The sequence below is a fragment of the Ambystoma mexicanum genome, chromosome 12, assembly GCF_040938575.1.
Source record: "Ambystoma mexicanum isolate Mex_15411 chromosome 12, UKY_AmexF1_1, whole genome shotgun sequence".
Taxonomy (NCBI): Eukaryota; Metazoa; Chordata; class Amphibia; order Caudata; family Ambystomatidae; genus Ambystoma; species Ambystoma mexicanum.
In genome coordinates, this window is record NC_090936.1 from 441151905 (window position 1) to 441166359 (window position 14455).

A 14455-nucleotide genomic window follows, 5' to 3' on the forward strand; every position below is an offset into this window, starting at 1 on the left:
GAAGGCTGAGTGTCTTGACCTCTGAATGGAGAGCCTGACCCTCCTCTCGTGAGAGAAGGTCCTCTGTGGAAGACTTATTGGAGGGCAGATGGACATGTCCAGAAGGTCCAAGTACCACATTCTCCTGTCCCAGTCTGGGGCAATTAGGATCATAGATTTCCCAAACTTTCTCAACCTCCTGATCAGGTGAAGAATGACAGGGACTGGAGGAAACGCATACAGGAGTGGAAATTCCCAGTCAACTATAAACACATCTCCTAGAGCACCTCTTGGAGGAAATTGCCTGGAGCAGAACAGCTCGCACTTCCGGTTGACACTGGTTGCAAACAGATCCACTTCACGGGTTCCCCAAAGGGCGAAGATCTCTTGAATGACTTCCTGAGCTGGTTCCCATTCCTGGGACAGTGTGCTCTGCCTGCACAGAGCATCCGCTGCCGTGTTCTCCTCTCTGGCTAGGTGAACTACTGATAGGGAAATTCCTTCTTGAATTGCCCAGTACCAGAGCTGCATTGCTTCTCTGCACAGAGGTAGTGACCCTGCGCCTCCTCTCTTGTTGAGGTAGTACATGGCCACCATGTTGTACGTCATTATCAGGACAATCTTTCCCCGTACAGAGGGCAGGAAGGCCTTCAGCGCTAGTTTGATTGCCCTCAGCTCCAAAAGGTTGATGTGTAGTTTGGAATCCGATGGAGACAAATTACCACTGATTGTCAGATCATTGGCGTGGGCTCCCACCCCGTGAGTCACTACTGTTTCCTCTGGCCATGGCTGCCAAAAAGGTTCTCCTATCGGAATGTTGTCCTCGCAGGGCCACCAAAGAAGGTCCTGCGCGACTCTGCTCGGAACCTGAAATACATCTGACATCCTGCCGGAGAATTGGGAACATTAAGTTCTGAGGGCCCATTGAAGGATCTAGTTCTCAGGCCGGCCTCTGGCACCAGACAAATTAAGGATGACATGAGGGAGAGCAACCTCAAAAAGTCAAAAGCCAGAAGACGCTGTGCACTCTGAAACTTGGTGACCATCTGCAAAATGTGTTGAGCCCTCACCTCGGGTGGCAAGGCTTTTCCCAAGGATGTATCCAGAACCGTTCCAATGAACTGGAGTCTCTGAGATGGTATCATGTGGGACTTCTTTTAATTGTGGGAGAAGCCCAGTCTGTGGGGGGAGCGGCATTTGATGCTGAGATGTTCCTGGGCCTGTTCGGGTGAATGTGCCCTGATCAGCCAATCGTCCAGGTAGGGGTAGACGTGAATCCCCCCTTTCCTGAGATTCGCTGCCGGCACCACCATCAACTTGCTGAAAACCCTCTGGGCAGAGGTCAGCACGAATGGTGGAACTCAAAACTGATAATGAGAACCGACAACAGTGAACCTCTGATACTTCCTGTGCTTGTGATGGATTGGCACATGAAAGTAAGCATCCTGAAGGTCCAACAATACCATCCAATCCTGGACCTGGAGGGCCTGAAGGATCTGAGAAAGTGTGACCACCTTGAACTTATTCAAGTATCTCACGTCCAAGATACGTCTCAATCCTCCGTCCGCCTTGGGGATCAGGTGCAAACCCTGACTTCCTCAACCACGCAAATCTGCGTATGACAGTGCTTGCTGCCATTGCCCTGCTGACGCTGCCAGCAGTGTCCAGACCTGATTGCAGAGACTCATACATGGCCTCCTTGCCATCCCTTATCAGGTTCATGAAGCCATCTCTTTCCTCGACTTCAGGGATGTGATCAGCCGCCATCGCTATGCAGTCGCACAGGGTGAATATGAACTTTGCAAGGGCGCATGTAGGATTAGCAGACTTTAAAGCCATGTTGCTAGCAGAAAAGACTTTCTTTGCCCATGAGTCAACGAGTTTGTCATCCCTATCACGGGGTATAGTTGGGTATACAGCTTTCTTGGAGGCAGATGTAGGTGCTTGCACTACTAGACTTTCCGATGTCGGATATACTGACAGGTAGCCAGGGTCGCTGCTGGATGGCCTGTACTTTTTTGTCCGATTTTTGCTTAATGCAGGGCTGGACTCTGGAGCCTCCCAGTTTGCTGACAGCCTTTTCTGGAGTGCCACATGAAAAGGTAAAGTAGGGTCATATTGAGGACCTTTGTCTAATATTTCAGTTAGGTTGTCTTCTTCAAACGCAGGAGTTGGTCTACTCCATTTTAGGAATTCTACCACTCTGGACATTAGGCTGAGTTTGATTTCCCAAAATCGAGCTCTGGGGAGGTGTCTACCCCACTAGCTGTCTGTAGTGTGTCCTGTAGCTCCCTAACCATGATCTCCTCTGAAATGAAGCATTCAGGGATATTAGTATCTTTACCCACACCAGGGGTATCCAACTGAAGACCACCTGGTGGCGTGTCATCTGATGTTTCATAGCCCTCATAAATTGAGGTTAAGGATCTGAAAAAATCCTTTTTAGGAAGAGGTTTAAGGGTCTTTTCCTGACTTTTTGCGGCAAACGCATCAAAGAATAGACAGTCGGTGTTGATGGTTTTTTCATCGGCGTCAATGGCGTTGACGGCAGTGACATCGATTGTTTCAATGGCTTGACCTTGGTCTTGTGCTTCATGGGACTTGACCCTCGATTTGGAGGTTTCTTTGATGATTTCTCATCTTGTCGAGCACTCAAAGACTTTCGAGTAGTCTTAGGCTTATGACCTGGTCTCGAGGGTGCACAGGGTTTCGCTTTGGCCTCATGCTTGTCATCAACCGTACCATGTCCAATTTTCTTATGTTTCTAGGAGGACGGGCCTGATCCTCAAAGATTTAGCACATTTTCTTCATGAAGAGTTCTCACTCATCTTTGGAGGAGGATTTAGTCGGGCAGACTACGCTCCTTTCTTCAGAGAAAGACAAAGAAGAAGAATAAGGAGAGGGTGATCAATGCCTTCTCTTCGATTTTTTTGATGACAAGGAGTGAGTGATCCTCGAGTGAGATTGTTTTTTTAGACCTTTTTTAATGAGGAAATGAATCTCTCCACTCGTGGGATGAGCCACATTTCGAAGGAGTGGACAGGATTGCGGGACAATCCTAGCCACTGACAGCTTGGTGTTATGCTCTTTTAAGGCCTTACCTGTCATCGAGTGACAGGATCGACAGTTGGCGGTCTTATGCTTGATGCCCAGGCACCAGATGCATATTTGAATGCGGATCCATGATGGACATGTTGGCGCCGCAATCTAGGCACTTTTTGAAGCACGTCTTCGCAGTAGTCTGAGTCGAAGATGATGCCATCTCAAAACAGTTTTCATAGAAAACAGAGGCAATCGCATTCACAGAAAAACAGAACTGAAGCCAATGGACGCTGCGCATGGTATATGAACTCAACGATGACATCAGCCGAGATGGAAGCTCTTGAGGGACATCGAGTCGACCGTCTTGATGCACAGCACCCTCTGCCGAGGGAAACATTTTTCCAAAACAGCTGAAGCTGGAAACAAAGATATCATAAAATGAGGAATACGTGGGAGGACACAATCCATTTGATGAGTAAGTTTGGGCAGGGGAGTTGCTAGGTCTGGAAAAGACCCGGGGCTAAGCTGATGTTGGAACTGTTGGGACTGGGGGCTAGCTAGTCTTTTGGCTGTAGCTCCTGAGATTCTATCCGGGGCTACAACCAAAAGATCAGGGGCTATAGCCCCCTTAGCCCCCCCCTAGGAACGCCCCTGAGTTTGGGCAGGCAGCCTTTGGTAGTCCGGCTCACTTTATGAGTACTTTACATTTCTGTTTCAACAAAGTGTTGAATGCAGATCTCTGAGCTAAAACTCATGCATGTTGAATATTGGGGCAAGCACTTCTAAGTGCCTGGCACTTCCTCCCTAACACCTAGGTCTACAAACCCTCCACTCCCGTCTACCTGAGACTGGGTACCTGCTCCCCCCTATTTCCTCCACTGGTTGCTTGTAGATCTCTTACTGCCAAATTCCCCACCATCCGCCATTGTCTGCTCCCCAACTCCCTCGTAGCTCTGCTTCACCTCACCATATACTTCCCCCATGACTTGTAAAGTGCTCCGTTGCTTCCCGAAGCTAGTTCTGCACTCAATACATACCCTAATAATAATAATAATAATACCAAGATGATTTGCATCAATCTCCTCGTCCAAAACCAGATCAGCCTAGTGAAGTGTATTAAGAGGTCTGAAGGCTTTTTCCCAAATAATGTTGATCACTGCTAGCGTGTCACAGAACTGCTGGCCCATACAAAGAATGTTGGTATGTATACACCACCTGTTGTGAATTGGCCTAAAGCTTATTTGGGGATGTGGGTGGGATGTGGCACCAAGAATTAACTAAATAAATCAAAATAATGAATAACAATTACAATACACATCACACATACACAGCACAGCAAGTGTCTTCCTCCGATAGGGGAAATCAATATACATTTAGCAGTACACCCAGAAGATCCAGGTGGTACATAAAACATTTCAATTACAGTTCATTTAATGTGATGGTTGAATGGCAGCCATGCTGGGCAGTGTTTATAGAGCTGGTAGTCTCGGCACTATCTTCTGGGCTAACACCAGTCCTTCTAAGAGCAGAGGTTCGTGAAGCCGGTATCATGGGATCGTCTTCCACAACCAGGCCAAATGGGAGATGAGAATCGGATAAAGACGAGCGCTTATGGGAAAGCCACATGAAGACAGATTTGCCCATTAAGCGTGACGTCCAACATGTATATGAAGATGGAAATCATGGTGGGCAGCAGGGCATGTGAGGGGTGTATGGTCTGATGGTTGGATGCAATCCATGAGTCTCGGTGCCCGCTCATTAATGGGAACCTCTCGGGTCTTGTTGGGAACCTTTCTGTAGTACCTATCAGTGCCCTGGGGAACAAGTGGCAAGTGAGTGGAGGGGACGGCTACAAGAAGCCTATCCACAGCAGGTAGACATGAATGTTTGAGCTTCAAATGTGCGGTGAAATCTTGCGATAATTCAATACCTTGTTATTGAGTGCAGTGAGGAGACTTCTCCCTTCCCGTCTCGGTAGGATAGCTCAGGGGCAACATTCTCTCCTTGGAAGCAAGTCGACACGGAGCAACACAGGTTCAATCCCTGGGTCCGCGCTTAGAAACCTCTGAGTATTAAGCGCGTTATAAATAACTAATCATATCATAATAATCCAATGCGGCTCAGTCTACCTGTGGTTTAGTGGACAGCACGAACGTCATCCAGTCACTTGACCCACTCAGTGAGGATAATCCAGTCAGTGAATGAGTAGGTGATAGTGATAGAGCTCGTTTTATTGCCTCTAGGATATTTGATGTGAAACTGACCGATTTATAGCAAAAGCACTGTTCACTAAGCAATCAGACACCAGCACGATCCCCTTGTGTGACACAATGCCTAATCCTGTAAGTTAAGAAACACTAATCAGAACTCAAACTCCCATCAGTGGTTACACACGCACACTGTGTCACAGGCCACACAGCAACACACATTCAATATGCTGCCTGGGTTAATCCCAGAGCATATGGGGGTACTAGCAGGTGGTGGGATGGGTAAGCGCAGATGTGGGTCCCGAGTTTGCTGTGCCTAGACACCCATGCCACCTCACTAATGACCTCCGAAGAGGCTGAAACAAAATCTGGGGTTGCTTGTGCGCTCGTACAGAAGGGATGTGACCGAGCAGTTCAGTCTGGATTGCCCCTTTTTCGGGTGAGACTATGCCTGATTTGCATTTGGAATATCCCCTTCTGTAATCGTGTGGCGGGCTGAAAAATTGTGGCTTGGAGGGATGCCCAGAGCAATGCCAAAGGATGTGATTAATTCAAAACCTGTCAGCCATCAACCTTCCATTTTGTAAATGTCACCCTGAGATGTCTGGGGTAGTGTGTGCTCTTGGGCAGAAGGGATGTGACCAAGCAGTTTGTGCCGGGCTGACGCTTTTCAGGAAGGACCAGGCCTACTTTGCATGTGGTCTTTTCCCTTTTGTAATGGCGTGGCTGGCTGAAAACGAATGGCCTGGAGTGTTTGCTAGAGCAATTCCGGTGGTTATGATTAATGTAAAACCTTCCAGTTATCACCAGTCGGGTTTGGCACTACTCAGGTGCCAGGTGTAAAGGTGCTGTGAGCCTCTGATGATCCGGAGGAAAACTCAGTTCGAAAATAATATAAGGATGGCAAGTAGGGTCTATCGCCCTTTCTCAGGGCTCCCTCTGGTCCGACGCATTCGAAAACTCTGTTTGAGGATCAAGAGCCATAGCTGAAATGACCCTGTAAGAAAATGCGCTAGATGCTCACAACAAGCATGGACAGATGGCCCACTGGCTGCTTCACGTGGGTCCAGAACAACGGAAACACGCCGAGAAAGAGGACGGTGGTCATTTCCTTGGGGAAACGTGCAGTCAACATCGCCAGTATAGCCCCTAAGCGTTGCTAGGGCCTCTGGCTGCCACGAGAAAGGACCAGAGAGAGTGAGCTTCATTGGCGAGGCTCATCACATCTTGCTCTTATTGCAAAAACCATCACCACGACTAACTGTTGCTTGGTACATTTCATGGCGAGTGCATTGCTGCTCCAGCCTACCTGAATGGCTGTTAACTAACCTGGGGTGTGGCATGGGTTTGCCAGGATGCAGGGGGGAATAGCCATGTCTTGAGGGCCCTTTGGAAGGCAAGGTGACCCTCTATGCATCAGACGCTAAGGGGAATTGAGTTCCAGATTGAGGGGGCTTGAACAGAGAAGGAGGATCCCCTTATTCTTGTTGAATTGAAAGGTGGGATCACAAGGAGCGCAGTGTCTGATCGCGGGTTTCGGTTGGGTTGGTAACGGATGAGTTTCTGTTGAAGGTATTTTTGTCCTGTCTTGTGGGGGGGACGTGGGTGATGCACATGGCTTTGAAAGTGGCCCGTCGCCCGCCAGGGAGCCAGAGGAGGATACGGAGGGCGGATGTGATGTGCTCTCTGGTGCCGAGGGCCAGGAAGAGCCGAGTTTAGCTAAGGTGTTTTTGACCCATTAGCGCTTTCTTAGTATATATGCAGGGGCGCCCAGGGTGAGGGACTTGGCGTAGTCTACACGGGAGAGAACGATGGACACGATTGCAGTGACTCTGTGAGGGTATCAGAGGTCAGGGAAGATACGTCTGAGAATGCAGAGGTGTAGATAGCAGGATTCAGACACAGAGTTCATGTGAGTGTCTGTAGTATTCATTTCCTAACGGCCCACCCAAATCTTCAGAAAGTGGGCAAACAATAGGGATGAACCACTACCACACAGGTGGTGTGCCCCTTCACAGAGATGTCGGATATCACGGTTCATCTACTTCGAGGCAGAACAGGTCGCCTCTGAGGCTGGCGTTGAAGGGACTGGCCTTAGAGGCAACCTGTTCTGCCTCAAGTGCATGGACCGTGCTATCCAACACGTCTGTGAAGGCTCTCCTTGCAGTAAATGTGTATGGTCTGTACAGTGACAAAGGTTAATAAAATCAGAAGAAATCCAGTCACCTACGTGCAGACAATAGGCCACTGGCCCACAATTTAGAACCCATGATGTAGATAAGAAATGTAACAAAAGAAGACACCGAAACAGTGAATAGCACGCTTTCTATGTCTCATGTAAGCTTTCCAATCACTGCGAGGAACCGTGGCCTGCCGTACGCTGAGTGTGCACTAGGTGGCAGCAGCATGACAGGAGTCGCTGCAGCTGGTTGGGATTTGATTGACAGTCGTCCAGATTGTAACCGTGGAACATGAATGATCAATCACAGCATAAGCACACAGCCCGCGAGCCCGACAGCTACTTATTAGGGGAGCGACCGTTCTGCGCAACTGTCAGTCGACGACAGACATCGACCTAAGAAGGCTCACCCAGCACAGGCCCGTTTTGTTCTGTTTGGGGTTTGATGGGGTGAGGCCCTAACATCCAACGAACGCTACTTTTGTGAGAGCTAATAAGCGGTAGCTGTGACGTGATTGACCGGGGTCGTCCAAAATCCAAACTAGGGGCGCGCTCTGTCAAACGACCTGCCAAGGCGTGCCAGGCCAACGAACCGGCCTCACTTGAACAGCTGAGCACCCAAACAGTGCCGACAAGGGAGGAGTCGCTCCCAGGGTTGGATTGGCCCCTCGGCCTGTCGGCCCGTGGCTGGGCCGAAATCGTCCCTGGGGGGTGGGGGCCGGTTTCTGGACATGCCTGGGCCGGATTGGAAGAAAATACATTGAAAAAGAAAGATTTTTTTTTCCATTTTTTTTTTTCAAAAAGCCTTTCATCCTTCTTAGGTCGATAAATGAGTACCAAAACAGGTTGAGTGATGTTATATGCATATTTGTTCTATAAAAAAGAGCTTAAGCGTAAGAGCTATACAATAACATATTATCATTTGGCCTTGGACGTCTGCTTGGATTCACATTGATTTAGTGTGCTTAGGTACAATGCTATTTAATGCCACTTCCTGTTTTGTCAAGGGGTGAAAGTACGTGTTTCATCGCTTCCCGGGATGTCACTTTGGGGTGGGGTCAAATGACATCACTTCCCGTGATGTCATTAGAGGTCAAGGGTCATAAGGCGAGGGATGGGCCACTTTTTGGAGGCGAGGAGTGGGCCACTTTTTTTTGTGTGACCGGGCCTATTTCTTGTCCCAGTCCGACCCGGGTCGCTCCACTACCTGCACCATCGTACTAACACAAAGGGGCCGACGAACAGGGCCACTCCCACAAATAGAAGCGCACGCGGGCAACCTCAAGCATACATGCTTCACTTCACAGAACTCGTTCATAAAATGAATATCACGTGTTGAATTCTAGGCAAGCAGGGACACTTCAAACGAGGAACACGCACTTCACATTGGGAGCCCCTTCACACGCGAGATTCCGGGGAAGGCTACATGTGTGAACCAGTGAGACTGTGAGCATCAGAGCAGCTGGTGACTTCAATGGCAGCAGGCCTAGTGCTGACCCCGGCTCACGTGTCCCAAGCATTAGGCCTGCTCTATGAGCCAGGAGAGGCCGTACTCGAATTAGAGATTGGACTATCAAGTGAGAAATGAAGGCCAGCCTCCTGGCTGCCACGAGCAGCACTTAATGAAGCCTCACAAGGACTTTCGAGGGTCCCTGCATGAGTCAAGCATCCCCTGCAGTAGTTACATGGAGTACAGTCTGGTTGAGAAAGTACTGGGGAGAAGCTGTGATCTAGTCTTACATGTGTGGAACAATTTATTGTTTATTTTATTATATTTATTTATTATACAATTTATAAAACACGGACTATGACCCGAAGGCATCTAGGCGCTGATGTACAGCCCCACAAGCAGCCCTCGTGTGCAGCCCCACTTGGCCACATTGTGCGAGCCACTCATTTCGTCCCCTCATGCTTCTGGCTGAGTACTTTGAAGGAAGCTGCGAATAAAAGCAGACCTCTGGCCCTATGCTGTGATATTTTACTCTTGTCTGATCCTTTTTCCCAAGCATTCGAGTATCCCGCTGCCTGTCCCTGCTTCCACTCTCTTCATCTTATCTGCGACATTGGCTCAGCACGCACGCCTCTAGACCTCAATGCTTGGTCCTCTGCCAGCCTGTCGCTGCTGCCTGTGCTTTGGGTGCATTTCCTGCTCTATTCAATCACCTGCCTTTTCTTTGGCCAATCTGCAAAATTCCCTAGGAGCAGATTTCCCATACAAAGCATGGCTGCGGCAGCCACGGGCCAAACTAATGGGCCATACCCAAAACCAATGGCCTGACGAACACCAAGGAACTCGGGCCAGGCCGGCCTGGCCATTCTACTATTGAGGACTACATTTCAGCAGAAATACCTTTCAATCATTTGGTATGGCATTACCGCAAGTGGATACATCTCCCTGGAAACTGTATTACACTTTAGGATTCTGAGATTGAAATAGTGAAATAGCCGCGAGAATATCGTGTCAGTCACAACAAAAGAACTATTTATAATTATAATTGGTCTGTATAACGCGCTTCATTCCGAAGAGGTTTCTAAGCGCGGACCCGCGATTCCAACCTGTGTTGCTCTGCGTCGTCTTGCTTCCAAGATGAGCGCGTTGCCACTGAGCTATACTACCTGTCTCAGCTACTATGAATATCGTTCCATAAGACTCTTGATTACAGGCTGACATCAATCAACGACCCATGGAATAGTCAATTTCACTCTGTACTCTAGGATATCCACCCTGGCAGATATTTAAGAGATGTTTATATATTGAATACATGTAGTAGACATCATATGCATATTGGTTGGTTTATCTGAAAACCTGAGTGGATGTGACTCTTTGGTGTGGTCAGCAGGCCATGCAGTGCTTCATTTGTGGGGGTGCTTGCCAGGGTTCAGCCCCAGCACTTATTTCTGAGCCCTGGCACTTATTTGAGCGCCTAGTTTGAATAAGTTGTAGTATTTTGGCAACTTTATTATTTTAATTATCAGTCAGTCGTAGTGCAACAAGCAACAACAGTGTGGCCTAGGTTGGCAGGTCGTGGCTAATTATCCATTTCATGAGTTGGAAGGTGACAATGTGGGTCACTCATGGTAGCCATGCCTGCACACAGCTCCACTCAGCCTGCATGACATTGGTGTACATTTTCTACCTTAATAACCAGCAGCACTGCCACAGGAGGGTGGGTTGGGAACAACAGGACAGTCACCAGTGAGCAGCCCCGACACAGGGACAAGGCCAGTGACATGGTCAATGTCAAAGAGGAGTGCCTGTCAAGAGTGACAGCCTATGCAAGAACACCTTACTGCAGTATTTGACAAGAAATCTCATTAGTTAAGTACAGGGGCGTTGCTAGGGGGGGGGCTAAGGGGGCTATAGCCCCTGATCTTTTGGTTGTAGCCCCGGATAGAATCTCAGGAGCTACAGCCAAAAGACTAGCCCCCAGTCCCAACAGTTCCGACATTAGCTTAGCCCCAGGTCTTTTCCAGACCTAGCAACTCCCCTGGTTAAGTAATTATTTTGCCTGTACGTGTCCATCAATTCACCAAAGGAGGAAAGCATGTTTGCTCTTTTGTCTGTGGTTAGATGGTCATATGTTCCACTTGCCACTGTTGGCATTAGAGCACAATGTTACCGATGATGTGTTTTAAAGAAACATTTAAGCATTTATGTTATTTTGAGCCACAACTAATAGGTTACGTCGACTCTGCCAGAGTCAGATCATTCGGCACCTTCAACGAACTGGTGCGAGTTGCAGCTTTAACCCCAAATATGTTGACACTGTCTGGAACAGACGTGGGTTGTGTCCACCCTTGCGTGTCACATGCGTGCTAGAAAATATTTGGGCCCTTGCACCTATTTGCTTATAAATTAAGCACCGGGGCCATGCCATGCTCTAATTCTCACAAAAGTGCCCCCTTGTAGCTTGACTCCCCTTCCTGATGACCTGGGTGGGAACTGTAATGTATTTGTTTTTTTTTAAAAAAAAGCTTTATTCTGGTCAGGCCAAGATGAATATCCTTCTCAAAATCCTTGCTAAGAACATCCTTAAAACTCTTGGGGCGATAAGGTTAGAGAGATGGATACGTCAGCGTTTCATGGAGAGTCTGTGCACGTTTAGACAATTCACACCCTATTCTGACAGTCGCAGGCAGGGATGGAAATGGGGCTGGGCAGACAGGGGCACACTGCCTTCCAGGAGTGAACACAGAGCATAAATAGATGGAGTTCCTGCTGCCTACTCACTCCTGGAATGCCGTTCCCATAGGTCTCCTGTCATTTCCAGCTGTGGCACCTAGCTGCTATTTTCGGTGGGTTAAATAACAGCTGCTCCTTAGTATCCACTCCAGATTTCAGCCACTCACACGGAGATGCCCACTTAATGGTGGCAGGTTCCCACATACATTGACAAAGAAAATAGGGATATGCCCTCCTAAAGTGCTTTATTAAAGAGACATAACACAACATAGTACATTCCTCGTCTAAAATGACAAGTTCACCATACGAGCAACCACGGAAACACAGGAAAGCCACAGCAGACAGCTAGAGTAGCGCACGGCACAAGCAGACACGTGGTTACCTCCTCGGTTTGCGGCAGCTAGCAGCGTCAGCGGCGTCAGCGGCGGTCAGTGGATGGATGTGGATGCGCATGAAAGCGAGCAGCAGAAGCAGAGAGGCGCCAGAGAGGGGAAGGAGCAGGCCATGAGTGAAGAGAAGAGATGCACAGAAGCAATGAAGACAAACGATGGACAACGGCGAGGCAATGTGATGGAGAGGGAATGGCTGTGTCTCCCTCAGTGGCGGAGCCAGAGAGGTGGAAGGTGGGCGCCCGCCCCTCCTGGCTCCCCGCTGGTGCCCAGTGCGCCCCCCAGCCTCCCGGTGGTACCCTATTATCCAACCCCCGGGCACCAAAAGCTGCCTCCGCTACTGGTTTCCGAGTGGCATCGTGGAACGCTGGTCTATCTAGGTACTAAGTGGAGCCTTGGCTTATAGTAGCTTATGGCTAGCAGGCTGCGCAACCAGTGCATCATCTTAAACTGAGTGCATGGCTTTTATCTTACAACTCTCTCCTCATTCAGAAGCCTGGCCGGCCTTTTTTTTTACTGGGCTAAACAGATACCTGACTCGCCCACCAAATCACATACTCCATCACTCAATCAGGCACTGACTCACTCGCTTGCTGACTGACTCATTTTGTCACTCACTAACTGACTCACTGACTGATTGACTCACTCTCTCACCCAATCACTCGCACACCCACGCCATCACTCAAGCTATCACTCGCTTGCTCGTGGACTCATGCTCTCACTCACTAACCGACTCAGTGACTGATTGACTCACTCTGTCACCCAATCACTCACACACACAATCAATCAGGCACTCATTCACTCGCTTGCTGACTGGCTCATTCTGTCACTCACGGACTCACTGACTGATTGACTCACTCTCTCACCCAATCACTCACATACTTCATCACTCAATCACTCGCTTGCTCGCTGACTCATGCTCTCACTCACTAACTGACTCAATGACTGATTGACTCACTCTCTCACCCAGTCACTCACACACTCCATCACTCAATCAATGACTCGCTTGTTCGCTGACTCGTGCTCTCACTCACTAACCGACTCAATAACTGATTGACTCACTCTCTCACCCAATCAGTCACACACTCTCAGTCACTCACTCCATCACTCAGTCACTCACTGATTGATGTACTCAGTCACTCACGCTGTCTCATGAAGTAACGTCTCATATGGCCCAGTATATCTTCTCTCTCCTTCACATGGATTCCCTCTGCAAGGTCAGCGCTTTGGCCTGCAGCCCCCTGCTCTTCTCTATTTTTCTGTGTTATTATCCTGTTTCCCTCTTTCCTCTCCAGGCCTTTTTCTATGTCAGTCTTTAGCCTGTGTATCACCCCTTTTCTTCCCTGTGTTTTTTCGATCCTTTCGTCCTAGGAAGGGCTGAGCGAACCAGCGCAATGCAACCCCACTGGACTGCTCACAGAAACAAACTTGCACCGGAAAAGGAGGAGTAAACTGAGCCAAAATGGCCGGAATGTGCCTTCCTGTGCGAATCCAGAATCAACGTCAGAGTATGGCACACTTTGGAGTTCTGATATTGTTAAAAATGTCTATTTAATAATACATCTACACTGCACAAAAGATGGCTGCCTATATTTTATAAATAACTTTCAGAACCTTTAACCAATCAATTCCAACTGGTTCTGAAAGATAAATAGATGTCATTCGGAATTGTTAGCAATCAATCATTTAAAAAAAATCGAAACAATGTGTATAAGTTTTGCAATAGCTGGGCTGGTTTTCCGCATCCCACCAAGGTTCTGTGGCTTCTTTCCCCAACTCTTCAAATATGTCATTCCTTTTGGGGGGCGACGAGGAGAGCGATCTGTCTGGTCGCAATTGTTGGTAGTTGTGGGGTTTTGCTTTACTTCGGGACTATAGAAAACCCTGCAATCTGCACATGTAGAGACGTGGGCCAGTGAGCAACAAAGGTGAAGCAGCAGAGGCAGCTTGAAGTGCACTAGTAGGCACTACAAGTCCAGCTGCTGACCATCAAGGTTTGCAGGTGCGGGAATCTCCCTGAGCATTTTAGCAGGTGTGAAATAAATGCAAGCGATATGCAATGCGGGTGCTCTGGGCCCCAAAACACAGGTCAATGCAGCACAGCATAGCTGGTGTTCTTTTGAAAGCACAGGGGAGCAAGGCAAACCTTTTGCTTCCTTCTTTTTATTTTTCTCTTGGCCTTGGACACTCACTAAGATTCCCAACATGTTGTATGCCACTAAGGGAAGGCACCACAGTGCCCCAAGAAGTGTTCTCTAACTCATCCAAGACATGACCCTCCGCCTGCCCAAGCATGACACTACAACGAGCTGCTGCCTTGGTTCAGGCCCTACTCTTCCCCTAGACATTAGGACTATTATCCTTTAGAACACTCTGAGCAGGCAACAGCCCGATTTACCCCATGATGACTAAGCATGACCTTGCATAAGAAGAGGTGCATGGGTTGGCATTCTACAACCCTACAGATGTTTTGGAC

The 14455-nt window shown here is 48.6% G+C and overlaps 1 protein-coding gene across 6 annotated transcripts in view; it reads right to left on the minus strand.

The window, feature by feature from the left end:
- CACNA2D4 (calcium voltage-gated channel auxiliary subunit alpha2delta 4) overlaps window positions 1–14455 on the minus strand; it is a 1390363-nt gene that overhangs the window by 812567 nt on the left and 563341 nt on the right. For 4 of the 6 annotated variants that reach the window (XM_069628639.1, XM_069628635.1, XM_069628637.1 and 1 more), the window contains exon 14: window positions 11973–11990. The exons of the other annotated variants lie outside the window; for them this stretch is intronic. In XM_069628639.1, coding sequence (XP_069484740.1) covers window positions 11973–11990 — 18 coding nt within the window. The remainder of the gene's footprint in view (window positions 1–11972; window positions 11991–14455) is intronic. 6 annotated transcript variants of the gene reach the window in all.